The 23,957-nt window shown below is 36.2% G+C and overlaps 1 protein-coding gene and 1 pseudogene across 1 annotated transcript; both read left to right on the top strand.

Moving 5' to 3' along the window:
• The first annotated feature begins 7,130 nt into the window (after positions 1–7,130).
• LOC145040523 (uncharacterized) lies at positions 7,131–7,466 on the top strand. Its single transcript, XM_078988437.1, has one exon. It carries the CDS (start codon positions 7,131–7,133, stop codon positions 7,464–7,466), a length of 336 nt encoding a protein of 111 aa, XP_078844563.1.
• Positions 7,467–11,026: 3,560 nt separating this feature from the next.
• LOC145043381 (subtilisin-like protease SBT1.7 pseudogene) lies at positions 11,027–13,522 on the top strand (annotated as a pseudogene).
• The last annotated feature ends 10,435 nt before the right edge of the window (positions 13,523–23,957 follow it).

Raw genomic sequence — 23,957 nt, 5'->3', positions numbered from 1 at the left:
TGATTCCATGAGTGAGTTAAGACCTTTAAACATCCCATGACACAACTACCATGAGTTTACGGTTGTAAACGCATGGGGCAAGTGGTCTTGAAACCGTAAACACCCATAAGAGCCTTCATTTGAAGAGTAAACTCCAATGTGAGTCCATACACACCTTATATGCAACCCTTGATACTTCTAGCACTTGTAGCAAAGTGCTTTTATGTAGTAAGACATCCTTACTTGCTTAATTAGTTATTAAATGACTAATTAGATACCTAAATGTATCATTACATGTTAAATAGGATTCGCGTGTGTGGTCAAGTCCTCACTTGACACTTAGCATCCTATACCGTCCATTCATCCGAACGCCAACGTCAGGTGAGTTCATACCCCTGAATTAACCTTTTAAATGTTTTTACATGCTTTTATGGGGGGGGGGGGGGAATACAAGTTAAAACATGCTAGTTATCATATCAATCATATATGATTAATAACCTGCATGCACAAGGATTTATCACACTTTCAGTTGTTTTACCAAGTATAACACTATAGATGGTTTTCCAAAACGTCTTTACTTGTTTAAATCTTTTCTCAAATTATCTCTCGTGCTGTATGTTTTACTTCTACACCAGTTACAACAGTGTTTTAAACAAAGGTTTTCTTTACTTATTTTGTGTTATCAAATTATATTCAAAACGTGTTTATGAACGGTTTTCAAAGCTTGTTTTATATAAAGATATCAAGTCGTAAATTCTTATTTTTAAAGGTTTTCTAAAGGTTTTACCAAAGTTTTTCTTCTATACTTCTATACTTCTACTTCGTTAAATGCATGCATATACTTGTATAGTTATATAAATAATGTTTAAAAGACTTAGGAAGGCTAGTTCGTCCTATTTCCTTTTCCTCATTGGGATGTGGTATGGTGGGTATCGGATATACATCCGAAGGTCGTTTAAACATTAGTTATATATCATGTATACACACATAGACATAAAGGTGTACATCGACCAGTTCATTTCCCTTGGGTAGCAAGGGCATCCTTCCATTCATCATTCATAGATTAGAGACACTAGTAACTATTATAGGAATAGTTAGGAGGTTCTATTTACACTTTCTAGTATCAGAAATCCAATGGAGTCAGTTCATTCGCGAGTCTACATCATTTCCCCAGCGCCTCTAATAGAATTCAGAATACGAGATGCATCCTCAGGACACGGATCTCCCCGTCGTCAAGTTGGTAACCAGAGTCTCCTGGTGGGAGAGCAGGAATTGTGTGTATAGATCTATACGGGACTGACACTCCCGCACCCTGACTGCTAGCTACAGTCCTCGGCCTACCAAGCCAAGGGGTGACAAATGTCACATTTATTCTGACGCTTGCAAGGCGTCAAGTACTCTAGTGTCAATCAGTATGGTTATGAGTATCTCCATGTTTACCTTATAATTCATGGCCTTAAGGTAACGAGAATTAACACTGTATTTATGAAACAACACTCTTAGGATTGCTCTTTGTTTTAGACCTTGCTAGCTGTATCGTTCATTTGATACTGTCTGGGGTCTGTGTCCCTTTGTTTTAGATCTTGCTAGCTGTATCGTTCATTTGATACTGTCTGGGGTCTGTGTTTCTTTGCTTTATACCTTGCTAGCTGTATCGTTCATTTGATATTGTTTGGGGTCTGTGTTTCTTTGTTTTAGACCTTGCTAGTTGTATCGTACATTTGATACCATCTGGGGTCTGTGTTTCCTTTTGTTAGACTGAGCCAGGCGTATCATTCATTTAATACTCTCCTGGAGTCTATGATTTCTTTTGCCTTAGTCAGCAGTATTTCCTGCTGAGGCATATGTTATTTTCCCCTAGTATATTTACTAGTGATATTCTCCTACTTTCTTTAAATTCAAATGCCGTATTTTGGTAATGATAGTATTTCAGGGAAAATTTCTCTTTAAAACATAACACTATCGGGTCTTGGTAGAAGACTGCTTTTAATTAGAAAATATAGGATTTTCTAGAAAGGACGCTAATACACCGTAGACTCTAAACTACTACTTTTTATAAAGTTATTCTGAATAAAATGCTTACTTACACAAATGACACTAAATACTTATGAACTCACCAGCATTTATAAAAATGCTGATACTCGCTTTCAAAATAACTTGTATTCTCAGGTCAACGATAGACATGTACATTCCGGGAGCTTTTGTGGAGACAGCCTAGTACCGAGCTGCATCTATACTAGTTACTGTATTACTTTAATGTCTCTATGAAATGTAACTTATGTAAAACTATTACTATTAATGCAATGGTTGTTGTACTTTGATTATTATACTGCATATGTTGTGATACTTGACATGACGTCATCCACCCCAGAATGTTTATGTCGTTCCGGTTTTGGGGTGTGACAAATCCTTAGTACAAATCTAGCATGTTGTTCTAATAAAGCTGATAATCATAACATAGCATAAACTTCTATGGGTAATTTGGGAGTACTTACTTGAGTTCGGCTTATTGCATGCACCACACCCCTTTTCTCTTTTCAAAATTCTTTTCTTTCAAAAAAAATTCTTTTCGCTTTTCTAAAGCTCTTTTCTTTTCTCAAAACTCTTTTTTTTACAATATTTGATTTTCCTTTTGAAAATTCCCATACCAATTCCTTAGTTTGAATTCAGGCACACTCGGAAGTGTGTCTGAATCCCTCTAACCAAGGCTCTAAAACCAACTTGAAACATCCCAAAAATACAAGCCAGAAATTTTGTTTTTGAAATCATTTGACAAACATAGTCTCATCATCATAAAATAAAATCATCAAACATGTATCTCAAATCACATAAAATCTGACAACAAATAACTGTCCCATAAAATCTCATAGTATGCTCCCATGCTAAACAACTGTGGTGTGTGCCATGCTATCTGCTCGAGCCCTTCCCTTTGCTAGCTGAAGTACCTGAAACCAAAACTGAAAATGTAAGAATGAAGCTTAGTGAGCTCCCCCAAACTACCACATACCATACAAAGCACATATAACAACTACTGGGCCCCTCACACTGCATCGGGCCCCAACCGGCATCTGACCGAAATTCGGAATAACTTGGGCCCCGCCCACTGCAGTGGACCCCGCCCGGTATTGAACTTAGTCCGGAATAACTTGGGCCCCGCCCACTGCATCGGGCCCTGCCGACATCGGAACGAAGTTCCGAATAAACTAAATCATGACATAAACTCAACATATAACATACTCACATAAACTGCATCAGGCTTACCCGGCATCGGACCGGAGTCCATAACACATAACACATAACATACACATCCATGAATCACTAAGACATCAAGCATATTAACTACTTCTCAAGACCACCCCGGAATAAACTGAACACATAAACTACACATATAAACTGCATCGGGCTAACCCCAGCATACTGTGACTACATAAACAGGCCAACCTTGGTGCCTTATACCCGTTCCTACTAAAGGGAAACTCACCCCGTATGTCTGACTATTGAAACTCTGGGTGAGAAGTCTCTATCTGCTGCTCCGGCGACTCTCCGACTATAATTTCCATAAAGACACTTAGTCAAAAACCGATAACTAATCTTAGGGTAAAATGACCATTTTACCCGTAGCTAAAATCAACATTCTAGACAAAGTCAACTTCCAGTTGACTCGATTCACCGAGTGGGCCCGCCAACTCGACGAGTCCCTATTCTCTCATCTGTCCCCAACCCAACTCTACTCGTCAAGTCTAGCAAGAACTCGATGAGTTCTCCTTCAATCATATAATCGGGACAATCTTCAACTGACTCGTCGAGTTCATCTTCATCATATGAGCGTGTCTAGTCTGTGACTCACCAAGTTGTATGAAGAACTCGTCGAGTCCATCTTTATGGTTTGGGAGATTGTCATGGACTCGCCGAGTGCGTTCATACACTCGCCGAGTCCCATGGTTTCTAGGTCTAAAACTATGTCTATTTCGTTGAGTCCTTCATCTGGACTCATCTAAGTCCCCTCTGAACTCAATTGGATTCCTTCAAAATATAAAAGGTTAGGGAACCAAACCCCCGAATTGCCGAGTCCCAAGAACGACTCGTTGATTCTACTAATGTCCAAGTCTATAACTCAAATTCTGATGTGCAAATGTCATCCAAATGGTAGATCTGGGGTCCTAAAGTCGATATAACATGTAAAGTCATGAACTTTACGTGCATGCATGGGACATTTGTGCTCAAAGTCCAAAAATGGGGGTTTATTACATGCATGGGGTTCTCATGGCCATGAAGATGGCACCTTGATGCCATGAGAACCTTTGAAGGTTCCAGATCTGAAGGTGCATCAACTTGGGATGTCTAAGTCCCATGAATCAAGCTTCTTGGCCCAAAACTCCATAAAATAATCATAAGGAGATCTAAGAAACCACAAGTCAATTGTGAAGCTTTATTACCAGAAAGTGAGGAGAAGATGATGGTGTTCTTGGATCTGTAACCTTCTCTTGAAGCCTTCCTTCTTCCTCTTCTACACACATGCTCCAAATTACACAATATTACTCAAAATGGCACAAAATAGCTCAAAATGCTCACAACTGCTTAAGGTTTCGAGGACAGGGCTTGAGGGTGATGGAGGTAGGGTGGAAGCCTCATAAGTTGTTTAAATAGGGTGGAAACCCTCCTATTTAGGGTTTCACCCATACAACTCCTACTCACTGATTCGACCTTCTGACTCGTCAAGTAGGTTGCTTAATCCCCAACTCGGGGTCCATCCTACTCGACGAGTTGAGCCCCCAACTCGATGAGTCCAAATGTAAAATATGAAGTTTGACTTAAATTTAAATATGTACCTGAGACCGCGTGTTACAATCATAATGTTTTATTTGTATTTTTACCAGTCCACATCTCTGATTTGGTCCATAATAATAGTTATAATAGCTGACTTTGTTTGCCTAAGAAAAAAAAAAGTTGACTAAGAAAATACTTTGTTTGCTTTTGTCCCAAAATACACATCATTCACACATCTTCTTCCTTGTCGCCAAATTTATGAATGAATGCAAAAAAACAACTTCATCGCCACCTCTTCCAGCATCGCCCTCCTCCATCCTATCGTCATCATCGTTGCCATCGTCGGCCTCCTCCTCCATCATTGTCATCCTTTATCATCAGTTTCCTCTCTCATCTCTCTTTTATCTGTGCAAAATGATTTTTTATTCACAATCAATTTCCAAATTGATTGTGAGGAGGTCTCACAACAAGATAATTGGTATGCTGACTCTTAATTTACAATTTTGTATTAATTAATTCATCAATTTCGATGAAGTGTGGTTGTTATCTCATGACCCATTGATTAATTTTGATGAAATTTAGATCACAGCATGAGTACTTTTGGTTACGTGTTTAATTTGGGATCTGGTGACATTTCATGGCAAACCAAGAAGAAAAAGGTAGATGTTGTCAGATTAAGGTGTCTATGCCAATAATTAAGTTGATATATTCTTGAATTAGATGCAAAGTCTTTTTTGGGTTGCCCTCATAACCAGTCATTGAATATAATGATTTTTGGAGAGAGAGAGACTGATTTGTTAATTTATTATATGATTAATAAATTAATTATAAATTGAAATAAATTATTTTTTAATAAATTATATGATTAATATATTAATTTGAAATAGTAACTATTAATTAAGAATTAATTAGAAGTTAACTGGAATTAATTTTGGGTTAAATAAAATCAATTGAAAGTGGATGGGCTAAGTTGTAGCGTCTGGTTCCTGGTATGTAATTTAAATATAAATTTTTGCACATTTACTCTGGTTCTCGGCGAGTTGGAGGCCTCAACTTGTCGAGTAGAGGTTAAAATTGGACGCGAGTGGAAGAACCTACTCGTCGAGTCAGATGCCCTCACTCGACGAGTAGCCCAGTCTGGATGAAACCCTAATTTTAAGGGTTTACACCCTATTTAAACCCTAATGTCAAGATCTGGAGGCATTACCTCTACGGGGTCCACTGTACCATATACACGGACCACAAGAGCTTGAGACACATTATGGATCAGCCGAACTTGAACATGAGGCAACACAGGTGGCTGGACGTAGTCAAGGATTATGGCTGTGAGATCCTTTACCATCCGGGTAAAGCGAACGTGGTGGTGGATGCCTTGAGCCGCAAGTTGGCTAGACCTTCTGTTCTAACATCATGTAACTAATGGGATTGATTAGAGAGGCTCAGGCTGAGGGAGTGCGAGAGGAAAATTGGAAGATTGAGAGGATCAGGGGCGAGATCACCCAGTTTTTTCAGGACAATCGTGGATTGTTAACCCGTTGTGGTAGGGTGTGGGTTCCAGTGTCTGGCGAGGTTAGACAGATAGTGTTTGAGAAGGCTCATAAGTCGTGTTTCTCTATTCAACTAGGGGCCACCAAGATGTACCGGGATCTGATTTTGAGTTACCGATGGTCGTGCATGAAGCGAAAGATCGCTTGGTACGTCGAGAGGTGCTTGACCTGCAGGATGGTCAATACCGAGCATCATAGGCTGCATGGCAAGCTGCAACCTCTAGAGGTTCCCATGTGAACATGGGAGGACGTCACGATGTACTTTATCACTAAATTTTTGTGGACCAAAAGTGCCCATTTTCTGGCAATTTGGGAGAGTTCGTCAGTCAAGAAGTTGGCTGATGTGTATATGTTGAGATCGTTGCTCGCCATGGGGTGCCAGTCTCTATTGTTTCAGACTGTGATGTTCAGTTCACCTCCCAATTTTGGCAGAAGTTCCATGAGGAACTGGGCACGAGACTGCATTTCAGCACCTCATACCATCCCGCAGACAGATAGCCAGAGCGAGCGGACCATTTAGAACCTCGAGGATATGTTGAGGGCATGCATCATTGATTTTGGTGGGAGTTGGGACTCCCACCTACCCCTTGTAGAGTTCTCCTACAAAAACTTTCATCCAACATTAGTGCTCCACCTTTCGAGCTGTTGTATGGACAGAGATGTTGTACCCCAGTCTCTTGGGGCAAGGTTGGTCACTGGGTTATGGGATAGACCGAGGTTGTTCTGCAGACTACCTAGAAGATTCAGCAGATCAGGCAGTGATTGCAGACTACTCATAATCGGCATAATAGTTATGTCGACCGACTTCCATCCGAGTTGGAGTTTCAGGTCGGCATTATGGAGATGTTGAAGGTCTCAACCTGGAAGGGTGTGATCCGCTTCAGGAAGAGGGAAAAGTTGGGTCCCCAATATGTTGGATTGTTTCAGATTATTGTCAGCGGTGGCAAGGTGGCGTATAGGTTGGATCTTCTGGAGAAGCTTCGTCAGATTTATAACACTTTCCATGTTTCGCAATTGTGGAAGTGCATATTAGACGAGGATGCGGTGGTGTCATTGGATGACATTCAGGTTGACAAACACCTTAATTATGTTGAGCAGTTGGTGGCTGTCTTGGAGAGTAAGATAAAGGTTATGCATAACAATGAGATACCTTTGTTAAAGGTACAGAGTTAGCAACAGAAAGGGTCCGAGTGGACTTAGGAGCCGGAGGCAGAGATGTGGGAGCATTACCCAGAACTATTCGTTGCAGCAGGCTTCGAGGACGAAGTCTAGTTCAAGTGGGGGAGAATTGTAACATCCTAATCTTCAGGTATAAATTTAAAACTTATTATTTATGTTTTAAGGGAAACTCGATGAGTTGGAAGGCTCCAACTCGTCGTGTAGAGTTTAATGGACGCGCATCTTTCAGGGTCTACTCGACGAGTTAGAAGACCCCAACTCGACCAATTGACGACTGTTTATGAAACCATAATTTTCAGGGTTTTGCACCCTATTTAATGAACTTATGACTCATTTATGGCCTCCCTCATCTTCCCCTCAGTCCAGATAAAACCCTAATTGTACTTCTTTCCTCATTTTGAGTGTGTTTAGAGTGTTATTTGGTGGTTTTACTGGAGGAGTGGAAGTTGGTGGTGCATAGCTGAAGAGAGGAGCTCTAGATCCGAGATTTTAGTGTTGTTGCAGCTACTTGGAGGTATAAAGTTGTTATCATGACCATCCTTTTTATTAGATCTCTTCTCTTGAAAGTTTATGGCCATTATTAGCTTATTTTGGGGTCAATCTTGGATTTGAGCATGTCATGAAGCTAAGACTCCAGATCTGGACATCTCATGGCCTCTATAGACTTAAATTTGCCAACTTTATCAAGTCTTGGCCCTCCTTCATGTCCTAAGTGACTAGATAAGCCTTATTTGAGTTTTCTACCCCTCTGATACCATGCATGGACGTAAAGTTAGCAACTTTGTGTGGTATCTTAGTCTTAGGGAACAAGATCTATAGTTTGGAGCATTAGACTTGCTTAGAAGAGACTGAATGCATAAAGGCTAGGACGAACTCGACGAGTTGCTCTGCCAACTCGATGAGGTTGTAAGGGTTTTCCCGCTTTTTGTATACTGAAGAACTTGACGAGTTGCTCTGCTAACTCGACAACTTGGATCGAGTTTTCCCGTCTTCTGGATGATAAACGTACTCGGCGAGTTGATGAAATAACTCAGCGAGTTGGCTAGTGTTTCTCCCAGTTTTCTAAACACTGAAGGAACTCGACAAGTTGTTGGATGCACTCGACGAGTTAGGTCAACATGGACTGTTGACCTTAACTATTGATTGTTGACTCTGACCATGATTGATTAAGGTTGACTTTGAGGGTATTTTTGGGAATTCGGGATTTTGATGGAGTTAGTCACATGGTGATTGTAGGGGTTGAGCTCGGAGCTGTGATTCAAGGGTTGGATCTTGTCAGTCGGTGCTATTTATGAAGTGAGTTTTCCTCACTATACTAAGGGGTCGAAGGCACCAAGGCCGACCTATTGGATTGATATCCTAGTAATTATTAATATGTTGAGTATGAGTTAGATATACATGCTAGTTTGATATGCTAGTCCGGTAGATCTGTAGGACTACCTGTGATACTGTCTGATTATCTGTATGTGAATTTATCTGTTACATGTCGACATGTTGTATTGGATGGGTTGACCCAACAAACCCTGGAGTATGCCAAATATGAGTTGAGGTTCGGGCAGGGCATGCCAGACTCATATTGAGGACTCCTGAGCATTCCAGATATGAGCTGAGGGTCGGGCAGGGTATGCCAAACTTGTACTATGGGCTAATCTTTTGTCTTTCAGTCCAAGGACTAAGGGAGCAATCCAAACATAAGTTGTGGACCCAAGGGGCAACCAGACTTATGTTATGGGCTCATGAGCAAGCCAAATATGAGTTGTGGGTCCGTTAGGCAAGCCAAACTCATGCTATGGGCTCGAGGGTAATCCAGTCTGTATAGTTATGGACCCATTACATGTTGTTATTTGTATATGTGCTATTTGTAATGTATCGGTATCTTAGGGGAACTCACTAAGCTTTTGGCTTACAGTTGTGGATTTTGTTTCAGGTACATCAAATGATCGCGGGAAGGAGAAGGTTTGTTCGTGCACATCCTCACATTTTATGTCATGATTTCTGGGATTCTTTGATATGGTATTATTTTGAAAACAATTTATAAACAATGAATGGTTTTTGTGATGTTTAAAAAGTTTTAAAATTTTCATTAATTTTATGAATGTTACAAAAGCCATAGGAGCTAGGATCATTTCCTAAGTTATATGGACTATGTTGTTGTATACAATGTGACCGTTTGTCTTAGTAAAAGTCATGTGTGTTATAACCATTAATCTATATGGAACGTGGAACGTCATGTATGGATCGACAATACTAATTTATAAATGTATACATCCCGCCAACGGTTGCTAGTTACAACCATCGTCTGATGAGTCAAAAACAGACATTGACGTTTCTATATTATTTACTCCACGACGTTGATAAAGTGCTGATGTAGAACTTTTAACATGCCCGTTTTTAGTGTTGGTACAGAGGTTGCTAGTCGCAGTTAATTCTGTTATGAGCTCATTATGGATCTTCGATTCATTTCTTTACCTTATAGAAATGAAATAAAATTTATATGAGGTTTTTGTTCACTTATACTAGTTGAAATAGATTGTATGTAGTGAGATAATTTGTGACTCAAAACGATAAGTGTCATTACAAAAAATTACATCATATAACATTGTTTGTGCCTCAAAATGATAAGTGTCATTACCAAAAATTAAATTATATAACATTTAATTAACATTATGACACGATTGATTAATGGTTAATAACTTACGGTTAATAAGTTATTTATATCAAGTTTGCATTTTGAATGAAAACACATCGTTTATGTGGGAGGAGTTTGCCCCCATTGATTAAATGTCACTTCCCAAAATAGATAACACTTAATAATTACTATGTCACCACCTTATAAGTTTTATAAATTTAGTATGTACGAGTTTACATACAATTACTTATAAGAAACTTCAAGAGTAAAATTGATTATTTGATATTTCACAAAAAAAAAATATGATATATTTTATTTTTATATAGCTACCTATTCAAAAATCCTTATTTTACAAACCAAAACACGTTTTTATTTTGTTGAGTGATATTGGAAGATGAATCATTCCCGATTACCCCCCACTCCAATTTTCAAATATTTGTTAAATCCTTTTTGTGCTATATGGTGCTTTCTTTGCTCCAAAGTGGTCCTATCTAAAGCCATATATAATAGTCAAAAAGACATTCACCAAAAACTTTTTTCCATTAACAAATAATACATGCAATCATATCCATATATGATAGGGTTTTTACTTTATCCCTTCACATGATACTGGACAAGTTTTTACAATTATTTTTTTGAAGATGAAAAGAACAAGTTTATATTTTGTAAAAACCCACATCAAGAGGAAATCCGGCCCTTCTACATCGTTTTTTTTTTTTTTTTTTTTTTTGCATAAAATTAAATCTTGTCCTTTAACATCAGTACGTCTATACAAACACCGCAAATCCTTGGTGTCTTGTTTTGTAGTATCTTACATCGTTTTCGAAAAATTTGCTAAATATCAAACAATTATCATCATATTAGATATTATGTTGGGTTGGTTTAGTACTAGACACTACCCACGAATGTAGAAATATTCTTTTTAGGAGACTACGTACTAAGGAGCAACACACACTTATTAATACCAGTCGAATCAGTGACTCCATTCCCTCGCACTAATAATACCCCACCATATGCTACCAGTTAGCATCTTTTTAACAACTAAAACCACCCTGATAATCTAATAGTCAACTACTCACCCTTACACTCATAGATCAGATAAATGAACCCCATGGAGGTGGTGATGATGGTAGTCACGGTGGTGTTTTGTTACTGTTGTGCAGTAGCAGACCAAAAACACAATAAAAAAACGTATATCGTTCACATGGACAAATCAGTCAAGCCATCAGTGTTTTCCGACCACCTGCAGTGGTATGCAAATTGTATGAAATCCGTTTCCGAGTCAACTAATATGTTGTATTCATATGATTACGTCATGCATGGGTTCTCGACCAGGCTAAGTGTTGAGGAAGCGAAGCAACTTGAACAGCAGCACGGGATTCTATCGGTTCAAGAAGAGGTGATATACAAGCTCCATACTACTCGGTCACCGGAGTTTCTTGGACTACAAAGCCGCGGCATGATCGTTTCTGGGCCCAAATCAGGTGGTGATGTGATCGTCGGAGTGGTGGATACTGGTGTGTGGCCGGGAAGTAAGAGCCTAGACGATACAGGGTTTGGCCCGATTCCCGTATCCTGGAAAGGTGAATGTGAGACTGGTACAGGTTTCAATGTATCAAGCTGTAATAAGAAACTGATCGGAGCAAGGTACTTCTCGATCGCATATGACGCAGCTTCTGGACCAATTGATGAAAAATTGGAATCCATGTCGCCTGTAGATGATGATGGACATGGAACACACACAGCAACTACAGCAGCTGGTTCCATGGTCACGGGGGCTAGTTTCTTTGGGTTTGCGAAAGGAACAGCACGTGGGATGGCCCCTCATGCAAGGCTGGCAGTTTATAAAGCATGTTGGGCTGCGGGATGCCATGGAAGCGACATATTAGCTGCCATGGAAAAAGCAATCACCGATGGTGTCCATGTGTTATCAGTGTCGATAGGAGGCACGCTTTCTGATTACACCAATGATTTCGTTGCTTTTGGAGCATTCAAGGTAGTATCACATGGGATATTTGTAGCAAGCTCTGCGGATAATAACGGACCGGAGCCTTCAAACATAGCGAATGTCGCCCCGTGGATAGCTACAGTAGGAGCAGGAACACTGGACCGTGATTTTCCGGCGTATGTTACCCTCGGAAATGGAAAGAAATTTAGAGGAGTATCACTTTACTCTGGAAAACGTTTATCACGTACATTGATTCCATTGGTTTTTGGTGACCTGTGTACACCGGATTCGTTGCCACCGGAAAAAGTTGCCGGCAAGATTGTGATGTGTGAACGTGGGGTATTTTCAAGATTGGAGAAGGGCAAGGTGGTGAAGAAAGCTGGAGGTTCTGGAATGATTCTAGCTAACCCTGATACATTTGGGGAAGAACTCATGGCTGACCCACATGTCCTACCAACCGCCGCCGTAGGTGAGACAGCCGGCGATGCAATAAAAAGGTATATATCCTTGGATAATAATCCAACGGCTACGATTGCATCTGGAGGGACCCAGTTAGGAATCCAACCATCACCAGTAGTCGCATCATTTAGCTCTCGAGGTCCAAATCCCATCACACCAGCGATACTCAAACCTGATTTAATAGCACCAGGTGTTAGCATTCTAGCGGGTTGGACCGGAAAAGTCGGTCCAACCGGTTTAGCCGAAGACCCTCAGCGAGTGGAATTTAACTTCGACACCGGAACTTCGATGTCGTGCCCACACGTAAGTGGGTTAGCCGCCCTGATAAAGGCTGCCCACCCTGAATGGAGTCCAGCGGCTATAAGATCAGCGCTTATGACCACCGCATATAGCTCGTATAAAAATGGTGAAGGCTTGAGGGATGCTGCAACCGGAAGACCATCAACCCCGTTTGACCATGGCTCAGGGCATGTGGACCCGGTTAGAGCCCTTGACCCTGGTCTGGTCTATGATGCCTCTGCTAACGACTATTTGAGCTTTCTTTGTGCTTTGAATTATAGCTCTGCTTCAATTAAGATGTTTGCAGGTGGAAAGTTTACGTGTGGAAAGAAAAACAGGGTAGAAGATCTTAACTACCCGTCTTTTGCTGTTCCTTTGCTTACGGATTCCATCAAAGATAATGGAAGCAGTGGACAAACCGTTGTTAAGTATAGAAGGAGTCTGACAAATGTGGGCAATCCAGCAACTTACAAGGTTTCAGTATCATCAAACGTGTCGGCTGTGAATATCACAGTTGAGCCTGATCGGTTAACGTTCGTCAAGCAAGGTGAGAAGAAGGCGTATACCGTCACATTTACTGCTACTTCCATGCAATCGGGGACTAAAAGCTTTGCTTGTCTAGCATGGTATGGAGGAAAATATGTTGTAAATAGCCCGATAGCTTTTAGCTGGATGTGATTACCGAAAAAATATTGTAACATTCATCGTGGCCAAGCAATGTATTTTCCCTGGCTATATATATATATATATATATATATATATATATATATATATATATATATATATATATATATATATATATATATATATATATATATATATATATATATATACCCTTAAGGGTATATAAGCTTAGGTACCCAAACACACCATATTATATCGTTTCGTATTATATAGAGCCATTGTAATTGTTCAATGTTCTTATAATTCAACTTCTAACTTGAATTACTTTAAAGATTTTTATAAATTTCATGTTTATCTTACTCTTACATAATTGTTATTTTCAACAATAATATATATAACTTAGTAAGTGTTCGACAAAAAGATATGATGTAAGAGGAAGATAATAGTGAAAATTTAAAAATATTGAATATAAATCAAGTTAAGGATTGAAGTTTAACAATATTATACTAAATATATCAAACAAAACGACGTATTATTATGAGTTTGGTACCTAAGCTTACATACCCTTAAGGGTATATTCACTTTTCCCATATATATATATATATATATATATATATATATATATATATATATATATATATATATATATATATATATATATATATATATATATATATATATATATATAATGCAAAAAGTAGAGTACTTTGGTTTACTTTTCCAAAATTCATAAAATAAAGGGAAAATTACTTAAAAGCCTAAGGAAGTTTTCAAACCATTCAAAAAATCTCAATCATGTTTTGTCTGTTCAAAAAAACTCAACGAACTTAACCTTTTGTCTAAAAAGTCCAACAAAGTTCCAAACCGTTTAGAAAATTTCAATCTTTTTTTGTTTAAGTTTGTTGGGTTTTTTTTCAACAGTCAAAACATGATTGGAGTTTTTTAAACGTTTTGGAAACTTCGTTGGTTTAACAAGTCATTTTTCCGATACGGTAATAAGTCACGTCATTCGTTTCTCTTATTTGACTTTCAGCAAGTGTAACTTAGTTGGACTTTTTAGATAAAATGTTACGTTTGTTGGGTTTTTTTGAACAGACAAAACATGATTGGGATTTTTTGAACGGTTTGAAAACTTCGTTGGGTTTTGAAGTCATTTTCCCTAAAATAAATCATAAAACGCACTCACATTTTTGTGACCTGGCGCCAAAAAGCACCATAACTACAGCCCAAACACCGCCGGAGCCTTCTGTTTTTGTGCGTTACGTGGCTTGGCGTTGTGATCGTAACGAATGGCAACAGGAGTTTCTCCGTTTCCTCTGTTTTTTTTTCTTTAAAATTTGCCTCACAATGGAATTGTGAATTTGGAACACTATCCCTGAAAAAACGTGGTGGAGGGTTTTTGCCTATGTGGCCTATCAACAACGTTTTTTATGGTTGCCTATATCGGGCAGCCTAAAAGCCATTTTGTATTATCTGTTTCCAAACCACGTCAATTAGCCAATTAATTACTTTCATCTCTGCAACGTGTGTTTTTGAGTGACTTGACGAGAAAAAAACGGATATGGCCTTCACAGACTATAAGAATAAGCATATATAGGAACAAGATCTATAGGAACGACATTTGCCGTCACTATAGATTACCTATAGGGTCGACTCGTCGTCGCCATAGAGTTGATGATTTTTTTTTACTTATGAAGCTACAGCAACGACTTGTCGTCTCAACACATTAAGCGGGAAATAATGTGGATTTGGCGCGTTCTTTAAACACCTATGGCGACGACTTATCGCTCTAATAAATAACAAAAATTAAAAATAATATATTTTTTTAATAATTTCACGGAAATAAAACTCGGACATTGTTTTTTGGGGATAACTATAGGGACGACTTGTCGTCCCCATAGCTTTATGTGCCGGAAATTATGAGAGTAGACCCCTTCATTTAACTCACGGCGCTCAATCAACAGTATCACTGACTCACTCACTCACTCACTCTCTCTCTCTCTCTCTCTCTCAATTAACAATGCTCCTATTGCGACTTCCTCGCCTCCTACTCTTGGCAAATCTTCTTCCTCTCTCTTGATCCTCATGCTAGTTGCTGAAGACCACCGGTGGTTAGCTTCAACTCCGATGATTCTAACTGCAGGCTTCATTTTCGCCTCCGGTTACAAATTCTAACGAATACAAGCCCTACTCCGGCGACCTAGGTTAGTAATTATGTGTTTGAAACTGGAATTGGGGTTTATGTTAGCAATTATGTGTCTGAAACTAGAATTATGGTTTTCTTTCACAACTTCTCATTTTGAAGATGCAATACTGATAAACTGTCATCACATCAACGATTTTTCTGTTGATTTTCCTTCTGGTTACTCATTATTCAAGCCTGGAGTATTAATTTCTCTGTGGATTTTACTTCTGCGATTAAAGGTATTTTTTTCATCGAGATATGTTTTTAGCACCAATCATTTTCATGACAACCTGTAATGGGAATTAGGAACTTAGAACATACCTCATAATTAGATATGATTCCCGTTCTGTATTCATTATGCTTCTTGTATGTTGAAAGTGATGACAAAGATGATTAGTATTTGATATAGACTTTAACATATAAACATCAAGTCAAGTAATATATTCATAGTTAGGATTATGAAAATTTGTCTATTAATGGAGAATTTCTTACTATATTTCATTTGTTATAATGGTCAATAATTATGGATTTTTGCTATATAGAGAAGCATTAATGATATGAACTTGCATCAGTGGTAATCTAGTATATGAAGAAACTGGTGCAAGCAACTGATTTTTGTTATTGTGTTTTGATTGGTAACTGAGCAGGTTATTTGAAGAAAATCAGTTAACATGCACAGTTCCATTAACACTAGGACTTGTTCAAAATGTTGAGGTCTTGTGAGTATCATTAGTTGTTTATGATTTTTTATAAAGTCAAATGAAATATTCATATTTATTTTCATCTAAAAGTTTGGTAGTGTATGAATTATGAAACAGACGATTAGACAAGAATATGATAAGTGGTGATATCCCTTCAAACATCTACAATCTTACATCACTCAACCAGTTGTAAGTTAGAAAATATATTCTATAAATCCCAGAAATGGAAACTTACTTTCATTCATTTGTTTCTTATAGCATTGTACTTTGTACATTCTACTCAATTATAGCAATGTCGTTCAAATATAAATCAATTTTCATTGCTAAATTTGGTAAATTTCAAATGTATAAGTTCCTAATAAGAAAAAAAAAATTCAAAGCCTATTGCTATTTTTTACATTTAACCCTTACATAAAGATTGGATTTTGACTTGTTATGTTTTAGATATCTTTCCAACAACAACTTTGAGGGCCCATTTGCCCAATCTCACTAGAATGAAAATCCTTAACTACTTGTAAGCTTCTACATAATATCATTAATTTTATAAATATATCATTAATTTTGTAAATATATAAAAAAAAGTGTAATTGTTATGCAAAACATCATTGTAGGGATATGAGCAATAATCATTTTCAACCATCAGAGCTTCATCCATGGCTTTCATCATTTCAATCTCTACCAACGTTGTACATATTTCTCTCTCTCACATACACACACACTCTTTATCTTTCCCTTTCTCTCTCTCTCTCTCTCTCACACACACACACACACATAACATTGTAAATTTTTCTATCTAAATTCTTGTTTTGACTTTCAATATGTTTAAATTACTGATTGTTGGTTAAATTTGCAATGCCATGATGATGCAAGATACAGGGCTTTGAGGAGAAGTACCTGTTGACTTATTTTTGTAGCACAAATACCAACAACATAACTTTTTGTAGCAATGATCTTAACATGTAATTTCTCTTCTCCATCCATTTATAAAATTTAGCTTTAATTACCTTCTCCCTCGATTCTATTTTTCTTTTCCTTTTATCTGTTGGGGGTCGGATCATGTAATAGCAACCTACTTTTTTTTATATGTCCCACTTAAATTCATCTCAGTTTGATTTTCTTGAGTCATTTGGTGAATAATAGTTTGACTTAGTTTCTTGAGTCATCTCTTCAACCTTTTGGTTTAAAATAACAAAAATACTAAACCATTTGGAAATTACATTAGTTAAAAGTAAATAAGATACAACATTTGGTAAATAATATACTTTGCAAATGTGTTAGTATTGTTCTATTTTTTTGATTCTTAATATTATATAAATTGCAAATTGCTTACAAGAAAATGAAACTGTTACTTCAAAATGAAACTGTTTTGCAGAAATGAATTTAGAGTGACAAGATGTTGAAAGAAAGTTTTTTGGGTGATTGTGGAAGAGAGTTCTAATTAAGAAGAAGAAGAAGAGTGAAAAGAGGCATTTAGTTTTTCCTGTTGACACATCAATTTTTTTAATCAAGTAGAAAAAGAAATATCTAATGATGATTTTACCCTTTGTGTATGTTCATAGTGTATGGGCTACAACAGAGGCTTATTCAGCTCCTTCAACTGTGCTGACTTCTCAGAGAGGTTTATGCATGGTTAAACCGTAACACTGTAGTATATAAGGTCTTAAACATGGTTAAGAGTTAACTACCTTTGGCTTTCAGGTGGCATCTTGGTGGGAAATTTTCAGGGTACCAAACAACAACAATGGCATCGTGGGAAATTTTCAACTCCTTGGAGTCAATTATGTCCTTGTTGTTTTTGGAGGTTGGTTTTCCTTTTCTCTTTTTTCTTTTTAAAAAACTTGAAAATAAGAAATTAATTATTTAAACTTTTCATTTACGTTCATGTGTGTGTCAGGTGCGTATAGGAGGAAGCGTCTTCCTACATATCAAGGAGCCTGATTATTTACTTACTTGCTTATTATAGTAATCCACTTTCAACTTTTTTAATTAATTATAGCATTGTACTTTTTAAAAAATGGAAAATAAATTACTACTATTTCATTGTTATTTATCTATTCTAAATATGCAATTTCAGGTATTTGGTAGATAACTGGTGAAGTTATTGCAATGTAAGTAGGATGTTGAACACCTAGAAAGCAAAGCAATCCATTTAGCACTGAATGAGATGACATCTTCCAATAGCTTTAGGGAGCAAAGAAGGACACACCATGATGAGAAGCAATCCATTGTTGATGGTGTTTTTTTATAAATCATGTAGAATGTAGTGTTATGTACACAAATGATAAGGCATGTGATGATTATGCAAATTTCCTCAAGTTAATAATTTTGTTCTTCATATGATTTATATTTGCAATAATGTAGTGTTTTGAGATTGTGTCACATTTTAATGTTTTTCAATTAAATTTACCATTTTAGCTATCTTGTAAATTTATTGCTTTAGCGATTTTGTGATGTGAAAACTGGGAAATTATAAGGAAAAAAAATCAATTTTATGGGCATACCTATAGAGATGACATGTCATTTCTATAGGTGCATCTATGGAGACGACATGTCATCTCTACTTGTGTATCTACCGCGGCCACGCACTACTACTCTTCCTCGTTATCTATAGAGACAACATGTTGTCTTTATAGATACACCTACAGAGACGACATGTCGCCCCTATAACTTCATCTATGGAGACCAGCACCGTATAGCGACAAACTAGAACAAGACGATATGTTGTCACTAAAGGATACCTATTGTGATGATATTTTTAGCGACGACCAAAAGGATCTATTGCAACGGGGCTATGGAGACGAAAGCTATTGGGACGATATGTCGTCCCGGATACCTATAGGGACGACTTTTTAACCTATAGCGACGACATTTGTCGTCCCTATAGGTCCCGTTTCTTGTAGTAACATATACTATTACTAGTTTATAACTTGTGAGAACCACGGTTATAAACCTAATTAAACTTTGGTATTAAAAAATCAAAATCATTAATCAATTATTTTAAATAAATTATTATTTAAAAGATATTTCTAAGTTATATAAATTATAATCGTTGATTTAAATAAATACGTGAGGTTATATCACATTATAATTTATATTAATTTTATTTAATTTTTTAATCTAATATTATTAATTTAATATAATAAGAGTGAAAATATTTAAATTTTAAAATGGAAAATGGAAAATCAGTTATTAATTTAATGTATTTAAAATGAAAAATTTGAAATTTGAAATTTAAAATTGATACTTAATAGGTTGATAAGTAGCATGATAGATGACATATAATATTAATGAGGAGTTTTAGTAGTATGACATTTGTTAATAGAAGAATAAACCTATTTATTTTTTATTAGAATATGGAGATTATTCTTAGACAAAATTACATAAATGGTCTTATGGTTAAAAAATCACATTACAAGTTTCGATCCTTATAACTAACATCGTTGATTACAAATGGATAAATAGCTATAAAATAACTAATATACCCTTAATCCTATTTATTTATCATTAATAATTATTATTTATCCAAACCCCTAAAAACAAAACCCCGCCCATCTCGTCTTTCTTTCCATTCATCTTCCTGTTGTTGGAAAAAAAATGTCTGCGTATATTTCCTCTTTCATGTATTTTATCAAACAACTACATTGCTTCATGTTTTAACCTATCATTATACATACCTTATAGCAACACTACAATAGTTTGGATTGCCATAATGTCCTTTTGTTGAGTTGAGAAATATAGAATTTGATGATGTGACATTTGGTTAATGATATATATATATATATATATATATATATATATATATATATATATATATATGTTGGATAAGGTGTCTATGTCCATAACTATTTCTGGTATGTACTTGATCCGACCCGACATGGTCCATTTGGGTTGCATGGCACCATGCATTTAGATAGACTAAATGAGAGAAATAACATTTGTAGTTTATTAATATATTATAAGTTCTAATATATTAACAGTATTATATAATTAGTATTGATCAAGAATTAATATGGAATTAATTAAGTGATCAAAAGATAAGTAATTAAATATATGAGTTGATTATGTAAATCATCCATAACTTGTATAGTGGGCTAAGAGGCTCCATGGATTTTCAAGTTGGATTAAACCCTTAAGATGCTCCATGGGAGTTACAAACCCATAGGTCATGGAAATGAAGAGCCATGACACATTAGGGTTTACATAGTGTAACCCTAGATGTGTCACACTATATAAGGACCATCTCCTCCACCAAAATCGGCTATACAATGAGAAGTGAGGGCTAGGCTAATTTTTCAAGTGTGAGTATTCTCTCAAAAGTCAATCCAAAAGCATTTGGTGTTGTGTGAAGCATTTAAGGCATCACACTTGGGGTGCTAGGCTCACAAGGTTTCATGGAATCAAAATCAACTACAAGGTATGTAATTCTAGCCATCCTTTTAGGATTAAAGTTCCCCGTGTATGCTAGATAGGATTATGAACCTTGGAAACCAAATTTTGCATGTATTTAGACAAACACACATCCAAGGTTATTAGGGGTGCATGTACACTTAGGAAGTGTTATAATGCTCAAACCCCATCAATATATATATATATATATATATATATATATATATATATATATATATATATATATATATATAGTGATAAATGTTTTATAAAAGTGTTAGAAAGATTGCTTATTATTTGATTCCTTGTATTTACCCTATATATAGGTTTAATAATGTCATTAGTCAAATCGATAATATACAAAAGTTTTGAAAAGTTTACTTGAAAATGAATTGTTTAATTCATGTTGGTTCTTCCTAATTCAGTTATGTCATTTCAATGAGATCCTATATGTAGTATTAGAGCTTAATCTTGGAGGTTTAAACAACTATTCCAAGTAAACTATCCGGAAATGACAACTTTATCTCATGAACCTTAGATTGCTCTTCAAGTTTTGTAAGTATTTTACCTTGGAAGGAAATTCTGTTCTTGAAATCGAATTGTATTCATTGATTCATTTGGTTTCGATTTTCTCTCTAGAATGTTTTTCAGATCTTGTTTCTTATTCAAAAACTTCTTCAGAATTTGTGCTTTAAAAAAATTGTTGAAGAAAAGATTGATCAAATTTTATTCATAGATTTGTTCTAGATCTGCTAAAATTCGTTTCACATTTATATTCTCTCTTTAGAACTCTCTTCATATTTACTTTCTTTTTCCTGAAATATTCAAGATCTGATGATCTTTTGTGTATCTAACTAGAAATAGAAGTAAAGAATTATGATTTTTGGACATTGACGATTGGAAATTAATTACAAACTCAATCTCATGCAATATTTTGGATTTGTGTTGAAAGATAAGAGAATTACAAAAGATAATTTGATTTCATGTGTTGAAAAGGATAGTTCTAGAAAAATGATTTGTCATCCTCTTGGTTATAAATCCTACAAAAACTATGTTAAATGGAACGATTTTGTTTGTTAAATGGAAAGATTTTCTATTTTTTTTAACCTCAATTTTAGGGTTTATGATCCATTTGGTCATAAATCCTAAAAATGAGGTTGAAAGAAAAGAAACAAGTGAAAAATAAATGTTTTTTAGGAAATATGTTTCTCTTATTAAAGATTCAAGTGCTATTCGTGTTCTTGAAGTTGTTAAAATGTTCAACAAGTTAATAATAGAGTTCTTGATGTTTATCATGTTCTTGAAGAAATTCCAAATGCTCAGGTTAAGGGGGAGTTAGATGATTCCAAATATGATGTTTTGAGTATATTTTTCAGAGGCATATTCTTGTATTTCTAAATTTTTGACTCGTTTTATATCATCAAAAATGACAATGTAACATCCCATTTTCACAAACAAAATTTTCATTTTTTAATAAGTAAAACACCATTTACTTAAAACCTAAGTTACGAAAAATCATTTGTTACAAAATATATTTGTTTGAAAATTAAAGTAATATAAATAATGTGGAATCTCCAATAAGGATGAGATTTAAAATCGAAAAACCATAACCGGAACCGGAACCGTTAGAACCGAAATATATAGAATTGGTTCTGGTTCTGGGTTTAAAAATTGGTTTTATCCGGTTTTCGAGTAATCCGGGTTTGGGTCCATCGGATTTGGGAAAACCGGGTCTAAGAACCGGAACCGATGTTAGGAATCAAAACCACTTTTAGGGGCTGGAACTGGTTTCTGTGAAACGTTTAAAACATACATATCTCATTCGTTTCAAGTCGTATTGACATACGGCTTTTTCCAACATGTACTTTAGAATTTGTACATGATTTTATACTATAAATTTGTCATTATTAGTTTTATACTCATTGACTTACATTCCCCTAAAGTTGAGATATCGAAGCTGGAAGTTTTTATTTATTTATTTTTTCAGTTTTTTTGTATTTTGTGGAAGTTTTAAAACATGCATATCTAATTTGTTTGAAGTAGGATTGACATGCGGTTTTTTCCATCTTGTAGTTTAGAGCTTGTACATGATTGTAAACTATAATTTTGTCATTTTTGGTTTAATATTTAATGACTTATAGTCCCCTGAAATCAGGATATCAGATTTGAAAATTTTCAACTTTTTAGTTATTTGTTTTTGTACTTTGAATTCTATGAAAAAGTTAACACATGAATATATCACTCGTTTAAATTCGGATTGACATGTGATATAGAGTGTACTTTAAAGTTTGTACATAATTTTAGACTATAATTTTGTCAATTTTGGTTTCATATTCAATGCCTTACAGTCTCCTGAAGTCGGGATATCAATATGAAATTTTTTAAAGTTTAACCCACTAAGTAGTAAGTAATTACCAAAAAAATCAAGTTTTTTCATGTTTTGCTGTTCTAAATCCACTTTATCCGGTTCCAACCTGCCCACTTTGATGTTTTCGGGTTTTTCGGTTCTAGATCCATTTTACCTGGTACCATACCCGAAATTGGTTCCTATATACCGGTCTGGTTTTCGCTTCTACAAAATCTCATTAATCGGTTCCGGGTTTTCCGGGTCCAGGTACATCTGGTCCGAGTTTTCCGGGTCCAGGTACATCTGGTCCGAGTTTGGACCAACTTTCATCCTTAATCTCCAATACTACTGATGATCGTGTATAATCACGTCTTCGCCTTCCCACGATCACCAATGGTACCTGAAAAACATTTATTCCACAACTGTAAGAAAAATCTTAGTGAGTTCTCCTAAAATACCATACACCACAATATACATGTAATGCATACACACATGAGCATTTAATCTGCCTGGAACGCCTCGCAAGGCCTATAGGATGCCTATACCGCTGTCTGGATCCTAAAGAATGACTGGACCACCTCGAAAGGCCTACAATACACCTGGACCGCTCTCTCAACATACGACTGAACCACATCTCGCCTACAGTATATCGTTGGCCCACCCAGGTATCTTGGCCTTCAGTACAAAGCAAGATCGTCTCAACTAGAATACCCAAAAAATTTCAACAAATTAAACTTTTCAAAACAACCCTTTTACTAATAAAAGTGTTTACAAAATCATTGTATCCAAAAACATTATTTAAAATCAGTGTTTCCCAGGATCAATGACATAACATCAGGATGTGTACGGTCACGACTTCGTCTTGCCGATGATCACTAAAGTACCTGAAAACCATAAACCAAACTATAAGCACAATGCTTAGTGAGT

This window comes from Lactuca saligna, chromosome 4 (assembly GCF_052625555.1).
Source record: "Lactuca saligna cultivar CGN05327 chromosome 4, ASM5262555v1, whole genome shotgun sequence".
In the NCBI taxonomy this organism is placed as follows: Eukaryota; Viridiplantae; Streptophyta; class Magnoliopsida; order Asterales; family Asteraceae; genus Lactuca; species Lactuca saligna.
The sequence above is the reverse complement of the archived record's forward strand: the minus strand, read 5'-3'. Positions and strand labels throughout refer to the sequence as shown.

Excerpts from the sequence above, each read along its gene's own strand:
- LOC145040523 (XM_078988437.1), top strand. The coding sequence starts at position 7,131 with ATGGAGATGTTGAAGGTCTCAACCTGGAAGGGTGTGATCCGCTTCAGG.